We start from the raw sequence: 15,000 nt of genomic DNA, 5'->3' as shown, positions 1-15,000 counted from the left end.
CAAGGGTAACAGCAAACAAAAGTAATGACCCAGCAAAGGACAGCTGGGTTGACAACACTTAAATGCCAGGACTAATTAGAGACAAGAGGATGATTAGTGAAATGACACACAGCTGGGGTCATGACTAAACAGGAAACATAACAGAGGAAATATACAGAAACATGACAACACCAAACAGCACATAGATACAGACACAAGGAGACAAAACTAAATTAGACAATGGGGCACAGTAAAGACAACAGATGAACACACAACAGATTGGTGATGACAGACAGGACATTAATAAATAAAAGATAACAAAGATGAATACACTGAACTAGGCCACCTGGTGGTTGAGAGCCGGTAGTTCAGGTAAGGGATATGTACCTCCTCATCATTGATTGCTTGTAGATGCATTTGCGCATGTGAGCCGCGGTCTCTCTCCTCTCCTTTGGAAAACTAGTGTGAGCTCAAAAGCACAGAACCGGACAGCACAAGTTGTTCCGCTAGTGAAAACAACGATAACACTTCCGGTCGGGTTTCAAAATAAAAGAGCGACGTCTAAAACAGGAAAGACATTTATTTTGTACATTTGTGGCATGCACTTATTTCTTGAGACAATTTCGTTTTTACGAAAAACTTTTTTTTAAATGAAAACGAAAAAGATCAAAATAGTTTTTGTCTGGACATGGCCATAGTATACACTGTATAGAGAAATATGGAGAGGGAGGGATAAAGCGGGGGAGGGAGAGTAGAGAGAATGTAATATAGAATTTGGTGTGAGGGAGAGAGAGAGGGATAGAGAAAGAGAGAAGGAGGGGAGAGAGTAGATGGGAGAGATATAGAAATGGGGATAGGAAGGGAGGTAGAGTGTAGAGAAAAGGTGGGATCGAAAATGAGAGTGAAATATGAATGTACATGGAATACAGTTGAGATTTCCTGCAGGTATTCTGTAGAATGGGTGAGATTTAATGGAAAGATACGGTTATCAACATCACGATCAAACTTGTTTGCTTCTTCTCGGACTTCTCTCATAATTCGAGACCTCATCATCATCATCATTAGAACATTCAGTTCTCAGAATCCCATCTCACGCGTGAGATTGCACACCCGACAAATTGACCAAGACGGTGTGATTTTTATTATAGGTGCAAGGGAAGATCGCAGTGATCAGGAAGAATGTTTTTGCTTCTCTAATGTTGCTTCTCTCTCGTCTCCAGTGACTGTAACAGCAACAGGAACTCCATCGCCTCCTTCACCAGCGTCTGCAGCAGCCACTGTAGCTCCTACGTCCACAGTGACGACATGGACTCAGGTAGAGACATAACTCATGGACCAGTGAATTAACATTAACCATAGAATAACCATATACCATGATGATACTATATGATAAATCAGAATAACCATATACCATGATACTATATGATCAATCAGAATAACTATATACCATGATACTATACGATGAAGTAGAATAACTATATACCATGATACTGTATGATAAATCAGAATAACCATATGCTATGATACTATGATAAATCAGAACAACCATATACCATGATACTGTATGATGATGCAGAATGCAGGGTTCCAGCTGCAGGTCACAATCCATACAATCCATGGCTGACAGTTGATGACTGAGCTGAGAGAACAGAGAGAGGTTGGGATGAATGTTACTGGATATGGCAGCAGCCACAACTCTCACATGGGTTTTTGGTGACCATTTTCCACAGCTGTGTGTCCAGTTACATACCCCCCCCCCCCACCCAACCCCCCACCCCACACACATACACACACACACACACACACGCACACACACACCTTTATTCCGGTCTGTCAGAAACAGATTACTGCACATGAATGGATGCACATGTGCACACACACACACGCACACACACACACACACACACACACACACACACACACGCTCACGCACACACACACGCACACACACACACACACACGCTCACGCACGCACACGCACACACACACACACACACACACACACACACACACACACACACACACACACACACACAGTACATTGCTTATTTCAAACCTGGTTCTATTCACGCTACTTGGCTGCTGGCTTGACGAGGGCCATATGGATAAGTGCACATGTGTGTGTGTGTGCTTGCATGGGTGTTTTGTGTGCAAACTGTGCACGCATGTGAGTTCATGTGTTTGTTTGCATGAATCAGTGTGTATTTTGGTTCACTGTATGTACATACTGTACATGATACAGTACATATTTAGCAGGCTGCACACGCTGGGTCTCATTTATCAATATTTCCTTACGTGTAAAACGTTGGAAGTTGATAAACAACTTTACTACAGTTTACTCAAAACACAATACAGTGTTTTTACAGACCAACTGTTTCCAAGGACTCATTATAATGTCATTTTAAATGGAAATGTGGTTGGTAGTGTTTATTTAAAAAGCTCTCCATTCAGATGTACGCGTGTTTTGCTTGATAAACGAAGCCCATTATGTGTAGCCACACACTCACGCACACACGCACGCATGTCCACGCACGCACGTGCACACGCCTCGCACCCACGTATGCACACGCACATTAATTAAACGAATTAAACTGGACTTTGAAGAAGTCTTTATTCATTGCACACATTGCAACATAGTCATGCAGCGACACACACATGCGATGGGCGACACATTATAGGGACACGACGCACACACACACGTGCACAGGGTCAATCACAGATTAAATGTTGTCCTTGCGCTTGCTTGACCCATCCTGTCGCCCTTCGTCAGGGACACAGCAGTGTTAGCAATCTGCTGTGCATGTTTTTCCATTGGGCTTGTCTCTTTTTCTGGAGGGGAAACCAGTTAACCACTTCACCACCGTGCCAAACGTACACGCTCACCTCACACTGCACAGCTGTGTGTGTCATATATGTCAGATATCACCTGTTTTTTTCTTGTCTGTTAGAAGCTAATCACTCAGCACACACACACACACGCACGCACGCACGCACGCACGCAGGCAGGCACGCACGCACACACACACACACACACACACACACACACACACACACACACACACACACACACACACACACACACACACACACACACACACACACACACACACACACACACACACACACACACACACACACACACACACACACACACACACACACACACATGCCCAAGTATGCCCGGTCCATATAACCCCCGCTCCTTAAAGAGCTGTACTGACTCCCACGGCTGCATGGATCCACTTAACCCTTTCACTACCACACTACAGAAGGTTAAAGACTCTTGACCTGGTGTTCCCTGCAGCACAGTCTGGTCTCTAACTACACCTCCTCCAGACCCCTACGCTCTGCTCTAGATGGTACAGTCTGGTCTCTAACTACACCCCCTCCAGACCCCTACGCTCTGCTCTAGATGGTACAGTCTGGTCTCTAACTACACCCCCTCCAGACCCCTACGCTCTGCTCTAGATGGTACAGTCTGGTCTCTAACTACACCCCCTCCAGACCCCTACGCTCTGCTCTAGATGGTACAGTCTGGTCTCTAACTACACCCCCTCCAGACCCCTACGCTCTGCTCTAGATGGTACACCCCCCCCCCCCCCCCCCCCCCAGACCCCGACCCTGAGACCCACTCTACTTCGGCCACCCAGGGGGACATCGACACACAGCTGGCTATTCCTAGACTCACGGTGGTGGAATGAACTTCCCACCACAGTCAGGACAGCTCAATATTCCACAGCAGACTAAAAGCATACCTATTTAAACTCATCTCATGTAATATGGGGAAAGAAAAGCTGTGCTTGTTATGCACTCCCAAGTGAAGCACTGTGAGTTTGGCACTTAGATGAAACACCACCACTTATTGTTGGCTGCCGCCAGTGAATCCCATTGGCTTTGTTGCAACACAATTTTAAGTTGCTTTGGATCAAAGCATCAGCTAAATGACTGATGTAATGTATGCATGTAAATGTATGTAAATGTGTACATTCATTACAGTATAAACTACAGCTATAAACGGTCTCTCCTCCGCAGGAGACGACATGCCTACCAGCGTCTGGCTCTCCCATGACAAGCAGAAGAAACTCCACAGCTTCCTGGAACATCTCTTCAGTCAGGTGGGTCCGTCCGCTAAGAGCCAGCCAGATTATCCATGGATGATCCATGGACATCCACAGAGGATAGGATTCTAAAACCAAAATTTTTAGAATTTATTTTAAGGTGCTCCTCCTTACTAAAAGCACTAAATGGAACAGGACCAAGCTACATTGCAAATTCACTTATTAATGATATGCCCCCGAAGAACACTACGATCACCTACTACCTGTTTACTGAAGGTTCCCAACAATAGCCAGAAGAAGATTTGGGATGCAGCCTTTGCTAGTTACACACCAAAGCTGTGAAACACTAACCTATGGAGATTAGGGAGGCAAGCTCACTAAGTATTTTAAAAAGTAAGCTGTTACGTATATTTTCACCTTGGCCTTTTAATATGGATAACATTTAAAGACATAAAATAAGATTAGATGATCCTTTATTAATCCCCTTGGGGAAATTCGGGTGTCAAAGCAGATGATTATTGTACTGTAAATGAGAGCTATTTTACTGCATTACTTTGATCCTGTCTATTGTATACTTGTTTTATGCCTATATTCTTATGTCTGCACTTTCTACACTGCACTACTTTTATTGTCTATTTTATGCCTATTCTTATGTCTGCACTTTACGCATTGCTTTTTTTCTGTCGGTATGCTCATTTTATGCCTATGTTAATTTTATGCTATTTGCTGTGAAGCACTTTGAGCTGCGATTCCTGTATGGAAGGTGCTATATAAATGCAGTTATTAAGTTATTATTAAATGGCCTACTGTAGCAGAATTACCTGCTAGAATGCCACAAAAAAGACATGTTACCTTAGCTGCCAGAGATGTACCCCTCTTGCTGACTTGTTGTTCACAATTTGTAAATAGTTTCCTGTAACAAGTTTTATGTTTTTCTTCTCCTGTTCCCTGTTGCTATATTGTCATGACGTGAGGCCCACACGTGCTTAGGAAAGCTTAATGTGTGAGGAGCCTAACATTGACCCTTGACCTTTTTTGATACCTTAGGAAATGGGTCGACGCACGCACGCACGCACGCACACACACACACACACACACACACACACACACACACACACACACACACACACACACACACACACACACACACACACACACACACACAGAGGGAGCAGAGAGTTAGGGCTTGTGTCCACAGCGGACGTTTTATGAGTTGTCAGCTCCTTTCTGTCATTCATTTCTGTGCTACAGACGCGACAGGCGCGCTCTTTTTCCCAGCGCCGCGCCTCGCGTTTTAGCGCTCTCGGCGGCAGCGTTTTTGGGCGGAGCACTCCCAGCGCCTAAAGTTGAAACTAGTTCAACTTTTGGAAAGGAGCGCCACTCATCAAGGTAACTCTTTTCAACCGACCAATCAACATCGAGGAAGTGGCTGAGCCACGGCAGTCGCGAGACTCAGGAAAACGCTCTGAGCTTTTTTTTTTTGCTTTTCAAAGCGGTCCGCTATGGACACAAGCCCAGTGGAGGAGTGGAGGATATCTCCATCACCAGGGAGAGGAAAACGGAAAACCCTGTCATGCTGCGCTGCCTCTGCAGTTTGGGGGCATTTCCTGACGTTTGTTTTATTGTTTCCCCAGCTTTGTTTACACACTGCATAGCAATTGTGTTGACAGGGGCTTTGTGTGTGTGTGTGTGTGTGTGTGTGTGTGTGTGTGTGTGTGTGTGTGTGTGTGTGTGTGTGTGTGTGTGTGTGTGTGTGTGTGTGTGTGTGTGTGTGTGTGTGTGTGTGTGTGTGTGTGTGTGTGTGTGTGTGTGTGTGTGTGTGTGTGTGTGTGTGTGTGTGTGTGTGTGTGTGTGTGTGTGTGTGTGTGTGTTTTTGCTTTGTTTTGTTTTGTATTCCTGTGATGTACAGCTGTCAACTGGTTAATTGCCCCTTGGTAGGGCAGGTGTGTGGGCATGATTGCACCTGATTCAGTGCAGCTGAGTCTATTTTTAAGTTTGAATCACACAGGGTTAGTTGCTTTCTTATTCCCTTTCGTGTTGGCTATACGTCTGGTCAAACTTTCTTATATTATATTAGTGTAGTGCTGTTCTCTGCCCTGTTCAGCATTTAGCCTTTCTTTGTAGCCATTCTTGTTTCAGGCTACTGGCATTATTTTACACTTTGTTTACTAGAAGCTGATCCTTTTATTGTAGTGTTTATTTTCACGACAGTTTTCTTTTGTTTCTATAGAACTGTCATTTGTCCACTACTGCACATACACTTATGTATTAAGGCCTCTACATGCTACAGCAAATTCAAAGCAACTTCAACACAACATCGACAAAGCAACGGTGTTGCAGACACATTACCTTTATGCTTCTGCAAAATCAACGCGCAGCCTATGATGCAACAAAATGTACCCCGGATGTGCGGCTCGAGCGCGCCCAGCCCGCCTGAATACTTTGGGCAGCCGAAGGTGCGCACTCTAGCAATTACAAACGGATTTCCCTTCTCAACCATACATCGTTAGTATAATAATAGCCCTGTTTATGTTTGTTTTCGCTTGTGTTCTTGTATATAGTGTAATATAGTTATATCGCCACATCAACCCAGTCCATCCCCATTGTTTCCCCAATCTCCTTCCACGGATTCATCGTCATAATGCTATCCTTGTAGTCTTTAGACCCGCTATTATATAAATGTTTGTACTTTCGGACCTCCTCTGCAATACGTTCCTGCATTTGATTCATTTTAAACAAACAATTAAACAAGTGTAATGAAACAATACACTAGCTATCGAGCTCCTGTCAGAAAGTTTTCTTTTGGTCTCGAGCTCCTGTCAGAAAGTTTTCTTTTGGTCTCGAGCCAGGAAAACACTAGAAGTGACAGACAGCCCCGCCCCCATTCACTACCAACCAATCACTGCTACGCAATACCAACGCAACGGGTCTTTAGATTAGATTTTGGAGACAGGTACGCAACGTCCTCGCAACACAGTCTACAAGACTGTCTGCAACAAGCGCGCTGAAATTGCGCCGATGTTGTGTTGAAGTTGCTTTGAATTTGCTGTAGCATGTAGAGGCCTTTAGGAGGTGCCTTTGTGGCTTATTGAGTTTTTTTTCTATAATACCTCTTTGTTTTTATTTATTTTCTTATCTACACATTTTGAGGCTTCCATCTGTACAGGTTTTTTGTTGTTTATTCCCCCCCCCCCCCTTCTCCTTATGTCTGCTTAGCAGTTTAGTGGTTATTTATTATACGAATAACTTAGAGTCCCTATTATTTGTCAGGGCAGGTGTTGGTTATGTTTGTGAGGGGAGCATGTCTATGTTCCCCGGGTCCTATGTTCCCCGGGTCCGATGTTCCCCGCTTGATTGATTGATTGATTGATTGAACATTTTAGACCACCAGCCCTGATTCCAAACTAACCTTAACCAACTTCGAAAGAGGGCCTAAGCTTAACCAGTTCGAAACAAGGCGGAAATTAATAATTAATAAAATAATAGAAATTAATACAATTTTCAATCAATTAATCAATCAAGCGGGGAACATAGGACCCGGGGAACATAGGACCCGGGGAAAATAGGGATGATCCCGTTTGTGAGTGCATGAGGATTGCATTTTTTCGTTGTTTCAATTTGCTTTCTATCTTAGCTCAGCTGTGGGTTCATTGCTTTTAAGCTGACCAGTTACTTTCAGGGTAGATAGTCTGGCACTGTTGGACAGCCCCAGTCCATTTTAGTTTGACCATATCCAGGGTAGGCTATTCTAAATACATATTGAAAATACATATTATACATGGGAAGTATGCTAAATACATAATATACATGAGGACTATGCTAAATACACATTATACATGGAAAGTATGCTAAATAAATATTAAATGTATCCCTGCAGAGTTATTTTTTCTTAGTTCGTTCTGACTCGTAAACTCAGATTAGAGGTCTGTTTTACTCGTGGTTACAAACATTCCCAGTGGTGTTCTTGTTAAGTGTCTGTGTGTAACATATACACACAGTATGTAACCTGTGGTCCTCCCTCTCTCTCTCTCTCTCTCTCCAGGTGGACTCCATCAGCAGCATGCTGAGAGGGGCGGTGGTGGCGCGGGCCTTTGAGCAGACCAAGTGCTTCACACCGGGCCGAGGATTACAAGGTAGATTAACCAGGAGGCTCGTCCTCTCACATGTGGCGTCCGTCATGTCGATTTGATTCCCAGACCGCATCACCGGCGTCTGTCCGTCCTATACGTTTGGTTTCTCTGTGACACATCGGTCGTTTCATGGCGCATCAGTCAGTCGTACCGCTTTGAGTGAGAGCAGGTGGTGCGTAACCATATACAATAAGAAAAAGCATATGAGAATTAGGAATTTTATATAATTTATTTTTAAAGTAATATGTGACCAGGCACAGAGTTTAGGGTCTCGTTGAGCAATCTTCAAAAATCCTTTTTACATGATATAAGAGTACAGGTTCATACCTTCAAAATAAGCCATCACTTGTACAAATCGGGCAGATACTTTTCAATCTATGTCTTATGAACCATGATGATAACAACAATAGCTTGTTTTGAGCCACAGGCCTCGAAATAACTGGAGCTGTTTCTGTTAACCTTAACACATTGACTGCCACGCAATATCCTCATCCTTAGCAGCTGACACCATCACTGTAAACGGTGGGAGTCGCTCACCTTGTTTGCAGGGCTATAACTATTTAAATATTATAGCTATATATGCAATACTATGGCCCATTTGACATCGGGTATCTATCGTTCAAGATGTGGAAAAGCAATATTTTTTCCATCCATACATTGTCGTTTTTTATTACATGGCGTTTTAACATTCGCCGAAATGCTTGACTGTGATTGGTCAATAGCGCTCGTCAGAGGTCCCTTATTACTCGATAACGGACCTCTGCCGAGCAATAATGACCGCTGTGCGCAGCTGTTCGCAATCAAGCCCACTGACATCAGTGCAATCAGACACTGCCGGCTGCCGGGGAAGCTGCTGGCGATGACAGGGCGGAGCGACAGAACAGAACTGCGTCTGCATTTGATCTCGTCTTGTCGATGGTGTAAAATGAAGTATATTGTTAGTAAGTTAGCCATGTAATAAGCGGGATAATGTATAGTTTCAAGTTCAAGTTTAGAAGTACAGAATACTTTCATACAAAATGCTTCTTACTGTTACGCTCCAGAGACTGTGCTAGACAAGATAGTATCAAATAACATAGTATAGCATGTAATTTAGAAGTAGAAAATGAGGTCACAGTGTTCAGTATAGACATATGTACAATGTTCGATGCAGAATAGACGTAACTGAGTTACCATATAATATACAATACTATGCAGTGTACTAATGTACAGTACTATATAGTGCAAGCAGAATGGGATGAGGTACAATTTAGGTACAATTTACAGTAAGGTGTACGAGTTGTAGTGCAATCCTTCATCAATAAATATAAAGTGTGGGGAGTGGGTGCTACAGTGTGTTTGTTTAAAGTGGGTGTGTGCTATAAAGTGTGTGGAGTGGGTGCTACAGTGTGTTTGTTTAAAGTGAGTGTGTGCGTGTGGATGTGTGTGCTATGTGCATTTGATGGTTGTTGTTGTGTAGTGTTCATTGTTCGTTTAGCAGCCTGATGGCCTGGGGATAGAAGCTTCTTCTGAGTCTTTCTGTGCTCGCCTTGAGACTCCGGTATCGCTTGCCTGACCGCAGCAGTTCAAAGAGGCCGTGACTGGAGTCTTTAATGATTCTCTTAGCCTTGCCCCTGCAACGCTTGTTGTAGATGTTCTGGAGGGTGGGGAGCCCCCCTCCAATTGTGCGTTCGGCTGAACGTGTCACTCTTTGTAGTCTGCTTCGGTCTTGTGCAGTGCTATTCCCAAACCAGGAGGTGATGTTGCCAGTCAGGATGCTCTCTATTGTACATGAGTAGAAGTTCTTAAGGATCTTCTGACTGACTTGGAACTTCCTTCGGCGCCTGAGGAAGTAGAGGCGTTGTCGTGCCTTCTTCACAACACTGTCAATGTGTGTGGTCCATGTCAAGTCCTCGGATATGTAGGCTCCGAGGTACTTAAAGCTGTGCCCCATCGATGCTGAGGGGGCTGTAGTCCTTGACCCCCGACCTCCTGAAGTCCACAATCATCTCCTTTGTTTTGCTGACGTTCAGGGAGAGGCTGTTTTCCTGGCACCATCCCGCCAGGACCTTGACCTCTTCCAGGTAGGCCCTCTCGTCGTTGGCAGAGATCAGGCCCACCACCACTGTGTCGTCAGCAAATTTGATGATTGTATTGCTACTCCGCTGAGCCACACAGTCGTGTGTGTACAGGGAGTAGAGGAGGGGACTCAGAACACAGCCCTGGGGGGCCCCTATGTTGAGGGTGATGGATGAGGAGGTGCAGTTGCCTGCTCTCACCACCTGGGGTCTGCCCGTCAGGAAGTCCAAGACCCACTGGCAGAGGTCATAGTTCAAGCCCAGGTCCCTGAGCTTGGCTATGAGTATGGAGGGGACTATGGTATTGAATGCCGAGCTGTAGTCGATGAATAGCATTCTCACATAGTTCCCCTGCCTCTTGTCCAGGTGTGATGCTGCTGTGTGCAGCACATGGGCTATGGCGTCCTCCGTGGACCTGTTGGGGCGGTATGCAAATTGCAGGGGGTCCATGTTGATAGGGAGGGAGGAGCAGATGTAGCCCTTTACTAGCTTCTCAAAGCACTTCATGGCTATGGAGGTGAGAGCTACAGGGCGGTAGTCGTTGAGGCAAGCAGGCTTGGATTTTTTGGGTACAGGGATAATAGTGGACTTCTTCAGGCAGGTGGGGATGACAGCCTGTTCTAAGGACAGGTTAAATATGTCCGTGAATACCGGGGCCAGTTGGTCGGCACAGACTTTTAGGACGCGGCCGGGGATGCCGTCCGGACCTGCTGCCTTCCTGATATTCACTTTTTTAAAGGTCCGCCTCACCTCATGCTCTGTTACCCTGAACACTGAGTCTCCATCAGCAGCAGACCCCCCCCCCCCCCCCCCCCATTGCCGTGGCTTGTGGGCTGGTGTTGTTATTACCAGCATCAAACCTCGCATAGAAGGTATTGAGGTCATTTGCTAAGGAGATGTCACTGTTCAGTTTGAGGGAGGCGCCTTTGTAGTCTGTCATCGTTTTGAGCCCCTGCCACATAGCTCTAGAGTCAGCCTGTTCAAACTGGAGTTCAATTTGATCCTTGTAGCGCCGTTTGGCCTCTGTCACTGTCCTCCTTACGTTGTATCGCGCCACCTTGTGGTCATTCATGTTGCCTGCCACTAGGCCGTCGTTGTATGCTTTGGTGCGCGCTCTCAGAGCTTCACGGAGCTATACTCTGTCTTTGTCGCAAAATAATTGACCTTCACTACGTTTAAAGAACACCTCGGCGAGGCGCCTCGGTATTCTAAACTCCGTATCGGTCACTTATTTTGCGACAATGACCTCGTAGCTATACATTATCCCTTACATACCGTGGTGAATATAAGTATAGTTTTAGAGTGGTCTAGGATAATTCCTGGAACGCTAGTAATAGGCCGCGACGCATATTATACTTAATCCATTGGCATTTCGTCCCTATACACACTATAGTTAAAAATTCAAATGCATATGATCGGTATATTATGTTCCATCATGCATGCAGGAAAGGGGGGGGGTCGTTTATGATTAATCGATTGTCAATAACGGCATTCGTTAGTACAACGGCATACGTTGATCAGAGCAATGGCTCTGATGGCAATGGACAATCAAGCTGAAATTAACGTTAGATTGCTCTTACCTGTGGCCGATGAGACTGCAAAAAGAATATTCCAATTATTTGATTGCCATCTGCTAGATCGTATGTCCATTTGGCCCACGCCATAAGCCCCAAAAGCATAATGATTCTGGCGTCCCGAAGGCGATTCAATGCAATCGAGTGTGTATCTTGATCCACGTTACAAGATAACTCCGCCCGGAAGACATTCACTGACGCACAGAGTCAAGCTTCCTTCAGAAAGTAAGTGCAACATCGACCGTATACCACCAGGCGGCGGTATCGGACCGTTGCGATCTCAGACAGAGTGCCACACATTCCCACAGCACAGCAGGATGAATTATTAATGGAAATAGCTAATAAAAGAAATAACCATCATAATAACGAGTATACTTGTTGTTGGCAGAATTCGATTGGTGGGCTATAACGAGTTAACTCGTTGTTGGCGGCCATTGTTGGCGGGCAAACATTTTAGTTATTTATAGTATTATTATTTTCTTTTTACCATTGCATACCCAAAGTAATTAGCTATTTAGTATACTTTATACTCATAGCACATGCATGGGTCTGGTCTCTTTTGAAAGGTAACATTCTGAAGTTTCTTACACGATAAGGAAAAATCACTTTGAGTGCTAATGAAATAGAGTAACAGAGGGTTGAACACACTGAAGTAAAAGTTTTGTGTACTCTCATTTCTTTTTACTTGTTGCCACATGCCTGTTTTTAAGTTCCAGCTGAGAGGTAGGAGCTGGAAAACATAATGGTCCCATAGCCTGAAGTCTTATGTAGTACAGGTCCAAAGTTTATTAAAATCCCACGAAGAATATGTGTTTCACAAAGGTTTTTGTAATGTGTGTACAAGTAAAAATGATGCGTCATTATCCAAAATGGCCGTCCACTGCCATTCATTTCGCCTCTCGAGTCAAAACAAAAGACTTCTTCGTCTTCTTGTGTCACCTTCCCCCACTGTCAGCACTCGTCTGAGATTGCGGTGGTCAATAACCTTCGGTATCAGCGGTCAGTTCAGGACCGCTCACAACCGGACGTGGTCACGGCTTGTCAAATGACGCTCGCCGGATGTTTCGTCTTGTAACTCGAGAATGGAATCACGCAATAGGTTGAGTGAGTTGACGATCGAAAGGTGGCAAATTCAACTTTCCAACAATGTATTGGTTGATCGGCGAAAACGCAGCCTAGAGCAGGCAGACGAGCGCAAAGTGCTACGACATGCGCGCAAGTGCGTGACGGCCCAAATACGGTCTGTCCGATCCTTAAGTGGTTAACTGTGCATGCAGACTACTTTACCCAGAGATCATTTCCATACATATACTGTAACCCCCCCCCACACTAACACCTTCCAGACTGATAGCAGCCATTGTGGCTTTGTTAGTATGATGTGACGATGAGCGAGAGAGAGATCTCTCGTATTGTGAGAGATCTTATAACCCAACTACAGGATAAAGGAAATGGAAAAGTATTCAAGGAGATTCAAGGAGGTATTATGTGGTAGGTGCGTGAAAGTTACCATAGCTCAGCGTAGGAAGCTCTGATCGACTCAGGGTTTGTCTCTACGTGTTCGGCAGACTCGGTGCATTATGATCATGTCTCTACCACAACCACAGCCCGTCTCTACCACAACACACACACACACACAGATACACACACACACACACACACACACACACACACACACACAGACACACAGAAACACACACACACACAGACACACACACACACAGATACACACACACAGATACACAGACAAACAAACAGAGACACACACATACACACACACACACACACACACACACACTGATACACACACACAGATACACAGACAAACAAACAGAGACACACACACACACACACACACACACACACACACACACACACACACACACACACACACACACACACACACACACACACACACACACACAGAGAGAGACACACAGAGAGACACATACACACACACACACACACACAGACATACAGAGACACACACACACAGAGGGACACACAGACACACACAGACATACAGAGACACACACACACAGAGACACACACACACAAATACTTTTAAGACCTAATACCAGATGAAATGCCATGTTCAGATGAGATTAGTATTTGCAGTGTGTTTTCTGCTGTGGTGTTTGTTCTGGGCGCAGCGCCTCACAGTAGGATGAGGAAGAAGAGAGATAAGCCTGGATAGACTCAGAGCTCCGCCAGCCTCCCGCCAGCCTCCCCACTGAGACCTGAAGAGAAGACACAGCAGCCTGCTCAGCAGGGCTGGAACTTCCTGTCATGGAATGTGTGTGTGCGTGTGCATGTGGGTGTGTGTGTGTGTGTGTGTGTGTGCGCGCGTGTGTGTGTGCGCGTGTGTGTATATGGCATGTGTGTAAGGATAATGTGGCGGTGGCTTGGGCATCTTGTGTGCCTGCATGTGTGTGTGTGTGTGTGTGTGTGTGTGTGTGTGTGTGAGAGAGAGAGAGAGAGTGAGTGAGTGAGTGAGATGGTAGGTGTATTCCAGCTGCAGAAAAGACCAAAGAGCCACGTTCCTCATGTCCTCATATCCTCCCTGCCTCTCTCCCCTCCATCCCTCTCTCCCCTCCCTCCCTCCATCCCTCTCTCCCCTCTCTCCCTCTCTCCCCTCCCTGCCTCTCTCCCCTCCCTCCCTCTCTCCCCTCCCTGCCTCTCTCCCCTCCCTGCCTCTCTCCTCTCCCTCCATCTCTCCCCTCCCTGCCTCTCTCCCCTCCCTCCATCTCTCCCCTCCCTGCCTCTCTCCCCTCCCTGCCTCTCTCCCCTCCCTCCATCTCTCCCCTCCCTGCCTCTCTCCCCTCCCTCCATCTCTCCCCTCCCTGCCTCTCTCCCCTCCCTGCCTCTCTCCCCTCCCTGCCTCTCTCCCCTCCCTCCATCTCTCCCCTCCCTGCCTCTCTCCCCTCCCTCCCTCTCTCCCCTCCCTGCCTCTCTCCCCTCCATCCCTCTCTCCCCTCCTTGCCTCTCTCCCCTCCCTGCCTCTCTCCCCTCCCTGCCTCTCTCCCCTCCCTGCCTCTCTCCCCTCCCTGCCTCTCTCCCCTCCCTCCTTCCATCTCTTCCGTCCACCCCTCTTCCTTCCTTGAGCTGTCCCCCCATGCCCTCTCTGGAGCACACTATAGATTTGGAACAGAGCCACTCTGTGCCCTTCTCTCTGGAGCACACTATAGATTGGATCACACAGTAT

The 15,000-nt window shown here is 46.0% G+C and overlaps 1 protein-coding gene across 1 annotated transcript in view; it reads left to right on the top strand.

The window, feature by feature from the left end:
- The window catches only part of prex2 (phosphatidylinositol-3,4,5-trisphosphate-dependent Rac exchange factor 2), a 317,978-nt gene that overhangs the window by 161,254 nt on the left and 141,724 nt on the right, over window positions 1–15,000 (top strand). The window contains exons 15-17 of the mRNA XM_084325913.1: window positions 1,200–1,294; window positions 4,012–4,094; window positions 8,080–8,170. Of these exons, the coding sequence (XP_084182039.1) occupies window positions 1,200–1,294; window positions 4,012–4,094; window positions 8,080–8,170 (269 nt within the window). The remainder of the gene's footprint in view (window positions 1–1,199; window positions 1,295–4,011; window positions 4,095–8,079; window positions 8,171–15,000) is intronic.

The sequence above is a fragment of the Notolepis coatsorum genome (genome assembly GCF_963971535.1).
Source record: "Notolepis coatsorum genome assembly, chromosome: 12".
Taxonomy (NCBI): domain Eukaryota; kingdom Metazoa; phylum Chordata; class Actinopteri; order Aulopiformes; family Paralepididae; genus Notolepis; species Notolepis coatsorum.
This window is presented reverse-complemented; position numbering and strand designations above follow the sequence as displayed.